Here is a 7,095-nt window from a genome sequence, read left to right on the forward strand (position 1 = left end):
CCTAGCACGAGATCTCCATCTTCAAATGAAGAATCCAGAAAGACAAGAAGCATTCAAGATCTCTATGAGGTGACGAGTCCCCTTAATCTCATTTGTTTATATGCTAATGAGGATGTAATCTCTTTTGAAGAAGCAGTGAAGAATGAAAACTGGAGGATGGCCATGAATGAAGAGATGAAGGCAATCCAGAAGAATAACACATGGAAACTTATTACTCTTCCAGAAGGTCATGAACCCATTGGAGTGAAATGGGTATATAAGGTAAAGAAGAATGCAGAAGGAAAGGTGGAGAAATATAAGGCTCGATTAGTAGCTAAAGGCTACAAGCAGCAAGCCGGAATTGACTACGAGGAGGTATTTGCTCCCGTAGCACGCATGGAGACCATTCGTCTGGTGATTTCTTTGGCTGCACAGAGTAATTGGAACATCTACCAGTTAGATGTGAAGTCGGCATTTCTAAATAGCTTTCTAGAAGAAGAAGTATATGTTGAACAACCCAAAGGGTATGTGAAGAAGGGACATGAAGAGAAGGTTTTAAAGCTAAGGAAGGCACTTTATGGTTTAAAACAAGCTCCAAGAGCATGGAACTCAAGAATTGATGGCTACTTCAAAGCAAATGGCTTCAAGCAATGTCCCTATGAGCATGCTGTGTATGTAAAGGAGAAAAATTCTAACATTCTACTTGTGTGTTTGTATGTGGATGATCTTATTTTTACAGGTAATAATCTACAAATGTTTGAGGAGTTCAAGCATGCCATGATGAAGGAGTTTGAGATGACAGACATGGGGTTAATGACATATTTTCTGGGTTTGGAGGTCAAACAATATCAAAAAGGAATTTTCTTATCTCAAGAAGGTTATGCCAAAGAAATCTTGAAGAAATTCAAGATGAAAGATTGTAACCCTATAAGCACCCCCGTTGATTGTGGAGCAAAGCTGTCAAAAGAAGATGAAGGAGAGATTGTGGACCCTACTCTCTTTAGAAGCTTGGTAGGATGTCTGAGGTACATGACATGTACTAGGCCGGATATTCTATATGCAGTCGGCCTAGTTAGCAGATTCATGGAGGAGCCCAAATTAATGCACTGGAAGGCAGCAAAGAGAATTCTTCGTTACATCCAAGGTACTATTACTGATGGACTATTTTATTCTCATCATAGTAACTTTGAACTTGTGGGCTATTCGGATAGTGATTGGGCTGGAGACATGGATGATCGGAAGAGTACTTCCGGATTTGTATTTTCTATGGGAGATGCAGTTTTTTCATGGATGTCAAAGAAGCAACCTATTGTTACTCTTTCTACATGTGAAGCCGAATATGTTGCTGCATCCGCATGTGTATCACATGCTATATGGCTAAGAAGCTTGCTGAAGGAAGTTCATTTTGAGCAAAAGGAACCTACCAAGATAAGCATTGACAGCATGTCGGCTATTGCACTAGGAAAGAACCCGGTGTATCATCAAAGAAGCAAGCATATTGATGTGCGTTTTCATTCAATCCGGGAACATGTGAAGAACAAAGAAGTAGAGCTACTGTATGTGAAGACACAAGATCAAGTTGCCGACATATTCACTAAACCATTAGGAGCAGAGCTCTTCACCAAGTTTAAAAGTTCTCTTGGCATGATGAAGAAAGAACAATTAAGTTTAAGGGGGGGTGTTGAAAAAAGCAAATATTAAATATATTTGAAGAAATCCAAAGGTCATTTTGTAAACTTAATTGAAGTGGGAAAAACCAAGAGTCACATGGAAAAACCAAAAGTCACATGGAAAAGCCAAGAGTCACATGGAAAATCCAAGAGTCACATGGGAAGTCTAAATGATAAATTTATTAGGGGAGTCAAAAGGTCATTTCTTATACCTATAAATAGGTGATTGTTGTAGAATTGACGGTGTGGTGAAGTGGTATCCAGAATAGAAAAAAAGGAGAAGGGTTTGTGAGAAAAAGTTGTATTCTCCATTGTTTTATATAGTTTCTCATACTATTGTTGTATGTTCCACCACCATTACATATTCTATCACAAGGATAGTGGAGAAGAATAAAAAGAGAAGTAGGGGTTAGAGGCAGTGCATGGCAGCATCTAGGTGGAAGGGTGAGCGCGACAACAGCGAAGAAGATCGAGTGAAGGAGAACGAAAGGGAAGAAGAAAATCTTTTATTATTATTATTAAGATATGTATCTGACCCATTACAACTCATCTTGCAACTATTTTAACCATAAGTCAACCTACTACAGGATAGCTCTAAGTTACAGGCTTACAGCCAACAAGCAACTCAACTTATTATGCAATTTTAGTCACAGGCATCCCAATAGATGTGCTGGCTCCACTTAACAGCATCATGGTTGATGCTTTGCCCTGACATCAGCTAATCTATATCCAACTTATTTTGTTAATTATGGATAATGGCTAGGACAAGTTGAACCATTCTAAATTTTTAAGGGATCAGGATGAAACATTAGCAATCAAAAGTACAAGTCGCCATTGCAAAGATTAATGTACATCACCAACAAACTCAAAGTCCAAATCGTACGACAGCAGAAACTCCAACAACTGAGCAGCACACACTATCTCGCTCACTTGCCAGGGACGAAGTTGGTAGCGTAGGCCCAAGCGTTGTTGTTGACGGGATCGGCCAAGTGGTCGGCCAAGTTCTCCAACGGGCCCTTGCCGGTGACGATGGCCTGCACGAAGAACCCGAACATCGAGAACATGGCCAGCCTGCCGTTCTTGATCTCCTTCACCTTCAGCTCCGCAAAGGCCTCGGGGTCGTCGGCCAGGCCGAGAGGGTCGAAGCTACCGCCGGGGTACAGAGGGTCGGTCACCTCGCCGAGCGGCCCTCCAGCAACCCGGTAACCCTCCACGGCGCCCATCAGGATAACTTGGCAGGCCCAGATGGCCAGAATGCTCTGAGCGTGGATCAGGCTGGGGTTGCCCAAGTAGTCCAGACCACCCTCACTAAAGATCTGGGCACCAGCCTTGAACCAGACGGCCTCGCCGAACTTGACGCCGTTGCGTGCGAGAAGCTCCGGGAAGACGCAGCCAAGAGCGCCGAGCATGGCCCAACGGCAGTGGATGACCTCGAGCTCACGGTTCTTGGCGAAGGTTTCGGGGTCGGCCGAGAGGCCGGCAGTGTCCCACCCGTAGTCGCCGGGGAATTCGCCAGTGAGGTAGGAGGGAGGCTCACCGGAGAAGGGGCCCAAGTACTTGACACGGTCGGGGCCATACCAGGGGCTGTCAGAGACGACGGGCCTGGACCTGCCGACGCTCTTGCGCATGGTGATCCTGCCCTCGCCTATGATGTCGGAGGCTGAGGGGGCGAGTTTCACAGCCTTGCCGGCGAGTGAGGGGGAGGAAAGAGCCATGGTGGCAGCCATGGTTGGATGGAGAAGGGCAGGAGGTTTGTGTCGTGTGACTGGTGGTAAGAGGAGAGAGTCGGAGGAGAAGTGCTTCCTGGAAGTGATGGAGTGGGTGGCTGGGTATTAATAACAGAAGAAGGCGGTGGGGAGGAATGGAAAGAGATAGGAGTCCTTATCTAGGGAAATCTTTACCCTTCTTTTCATTGGCTGATGGGTTTTGAGGTTTAGATTAGGTCGAACAGTTGGCGCACTAGGAGCCACAACCTAAGTGAGATATTATTGAGTTCGTAAGTGGTGGTGGAACGTTTCCATCTTGGCCTACCGCAGATTATGAGTCATTTTTAAATATCGAAATATCATTGGAAGATCTGGAGTTGGATAACGTGGTGGTATGTAGGCCAATAACAATGGTCGACGCAAAATCCTTGGAGTGCAAAAGTCTTCCAGAGTTCATCGATATCCGGTTTGCATGACTAAACTGAACATGTTATCTTGTTCTTTTTTTTTTTGGATGGAATAAGGAAAAGAATATATTATGTAAACAAAACATTAAGAGAGAGAGAGAGGAAACACTCCTACCTGACCACATATATAAGAGTCCAAAACAATTCCCAACCGTTGGATTTTAAGATTTTTTTTTGGTAAGAGTTGGATTTTAAGATTTGACGCACCAAAATATAAGACGCTTAATTTGGAACGGCAGCGATGGACCGAGCAACAATAGACAAAACAACTCTTAGAAGAGACTTCCAAAGTCTGACAGCTAGGCACACTTGAAATATTTCAAAGCCCACTAGCCAGAATTTGGGCCTGGAGGGCTCCATGAAAGGTAGGACCAAAAAAAAAAAAGCTAAGGGCAAGGCCATGGTCCCTTCCTCTGTGGATCTGGAGATGCCAGTGGCACCCCGGGGTCTTGGTGTCTTCATCTTTACAGCTAGAGCCCCCACTGAGGTAGAGGAAGATTCGTTGGAGCCAGGAATAGGCTGCTGTTTGCATGGTGCCCGGGTGACAGTAGGAGTGTCAGAGTGCCGGCTTGCGATTGAGATGGAGGTCCCCTCTCATGAGAGTGCGGTGGCTCGGACAGGCCATCCATGAGGAGGGGGCGGCCTTCGGAGGGGAGGGCTCGATGGCAGATGTGGCTATGGTGGACTCTCAGGTTGAGGGGGATATGAGTACTGGCCCTTCTCCTGGTGAGTCTTCTTTACGAGGATCTTGTTCTGAAATTATCGGGGGGTGGAGAAGCTCTCTTTTTGGTCGATCTTTGACCGATTGATCTAGCAGCATGGTCCTGATGTTTGTATGCTGAGCGAGACTTATCTTTTCAAGGTTGGACTGGTTCGGACCAGACGGCGGATCCTTATAGCCTAGGATTCTTATGTGGTGGAGTCTCGTGGTCTATCTAGAGGTATTTTGGTGATGTGGCTGTTGGATTTGTGTCCTAGAAGCTAATTGTTAGCTGATACATTATATAATTCCAGGACCTAAAACTTGTACTTGTAATCTTTTTATTATTAATAAAAGATTTTTTCTTTTCAATCATATTTATGCATCCATAATTTATCCTAGAAATTAATAAAGATGATTTTTGTATATTCTTAAAGAGTTAAGAATTTGAGACATACATTAATTAGTGGTTAATTTCTAAATGCTCCCGATCAAAAGATCATCACGGAGGACAGTGATCAATCTATTTGAGATCGATGCACGGTTCACCTCCTTTATGGATAAATGAGTGTCGGGTCTGCAGTGTAGAGACATTGAGATGAAGGTGCGGGTGGTTGTTAGAGAACAACTTACACTGAGCATGACCAATACGAGAACCACATGGATGTCTACTCACTCGTCAGTGGTATTCTCGATGGTGCAGTGGTGTGAGTGGTCCTTTGAACTACGGTGCCATTGGCTATTCACAGTGAGGCTACTGGATTTGATTGCACGTTCTTTTGGTCCCTAGCCATTTGGGTCTTTGCTGTGTATGTTGACTTCAGTAGGTTCAGATTCACTGTTTGAAGTAAGATGCACCTGATGGAATCTATTGATCTTGACAGAAAAGGAGAAGTCCTATGCGATTTGCGAGACTGAGTTCAAAAAGTTTTTGGTCAATGCAAGTGTGAATACTAAAAAAGAATTTCTACGAGATTCACAAATGAACTCGAATCGAGCCAATCTTGCATATGACTAGGCCTGCAAATGGGTCGGATTGATCCGTGATCCGATCCGACCCGATCCGATTAGATCCGATCCGAACCCATTCAAAAGACCTATGGAATCGGATCGGATTAAAAAATTAGACCCGTTCTCTTTTACGGGTCGGATTTGGATTTTCTGAATTTGGACCCGACCCGACCCGATCTGTGAAGATTTTTGGATTAATTTGGATCTGAAGATATATGACCCGATTCAATCCGATCCGATCCGGATCCAAATATAGGATCCGAACCTAATTTAACTATTTAAGTGGCTCACCCAAAACCCTCTCAGAATTTCCTATGAGCCCATAGTGTTTCTCTTCCTCGTTAAATCCCAAAGGTTTTAACTATTTAAGTGGCTCACCCAAAACCCTCACAGGATTTCGCCGAATAGTCGATAGTCTTCCTCTTCCCCATTAAATCCCAAATTATTTCCTTCTGTTCTCCGATCTCCATGGAAAAAAAATTTTCTCAAATTTGTTCAAATCTTAGTTCTCTGGTCGGCGTCTCCCTCAAGTTTTCTCTGATTCTCTCGATCTCGACGTCTCCCTCAAGCTTTCTCTTCATCTCGACGTCTCTCTCGGGGCTTCCATCTCGACGTCTCTCAGGTATGAACTCCTCCCCATCGTCCTCCTCCCCACCATCCTCCTCCAACTCCGTTGCTGACCTGTCGTGGCCTCCTCGCATCTGCCATGATCAGTCCACTACGCCTGCGGCGGCCCCATCGCCTCCGTGGCCTCCCGTAGCTGTCGTGGGCTGACACTTCCCTGCCACCGGCATCTGATCCGCATGCATGCAACCCCCCTACCCCATCGCCACAGGCAACCCCCTACCCCCCTCCCCACCTCCCTCAGAACTCTTCCAACTCGCCTCTCCCAGGTCAACAAGGTGGCCAACAGCACAATGGAGAATGGCATCCCTGGCATCCAGGAGCCCTTTCTCAAAGTCCCTAAGCTCTCGAATAATGGTGCCACCATGGACCAGCACCACCTCACTCTCCCTCTCTCTCTCCCTCTCCTTAACAGGGCTCCACCTTCCTCCCCCATCGCCGCAGGCAACCCTACCCCCCTCCTCCTCCACCCTCGGAGACCGATGCCCTCACGCCCCCATCCAACTCCTCCACCTTCCTCTTCCTCTTCTTGGACACACCCCCCTTGGGACTCCACCTTCCTCCTCCTCTGCCCTCGGACGCCCCTTCCTCTCTCGATAATACCCATCGCTTGCACTCCGATTCTGGCTGCCACTTCCTCGGCTTCATCGTTGCCCTCTCCCACTCCATTTATGGCCGCAAGCTTTCAGACCTGATTATAGTAGGCTTTTAGTTTCATTTATTTAATTATTTTAGACTTTTAGTTTTCATGTTCTTTCAGATATGGTTGTAGTAGACTTTTCGTTTCATTTATTTTAGACCCACTCCCTCTCTCAAGATATATTTTAGACTTTTAGTTTTCATGTTCCTTTATGTGCTTGAAGATATAGGTTGATATAGGTTTTGTTTCATTTTATATTTCTAATGTAATTAGTTATAATTTATGCTTATTTATTTTT

General features: G+C 45.2%; 1 protein-coding gene across 1 annotated transcript; it reads right to left on the reverse strand.

Annotated features, from left to right (window-relative positions):
- Window positions 1–2,457: 2,457 nt before the first annotated feature.
- On the reverse strand, window positions 2,458–3,462 carry LOC105032174 (chlorophyll a-b binding protein, chloroplastic). Its single transcript, XM_010906542.4, has one exon. It carries the CDS (start codon window positions 3,374–3,376, stop codon window positions 2,576–2,578), a length of 801 nt encoding a protein of 266 aa, XP_010904844.1. The 5' UTR covers window positions 3,377–3,462; the 3' UTR covers window positions 2,458–2,575.
- Between the last annotated feature and the right edge of the window lie 3,633 nt (window positions 3,463–7,095).

This window comes from Elaeis guineensis, chromosome 7 (assembly GCF_000442705.2).
Source record: "Elaeis guineensis isolate ETL-2024a chromosome 7, EG11, whole genome shotgun sequence".
NCBI classification, from domain to species: Eukaryota; Viridiplantae; Streptophyta; class Magnoliopsida; order Arecales; family Arecaceae; genus Elaeis; species Elaeis guineensis.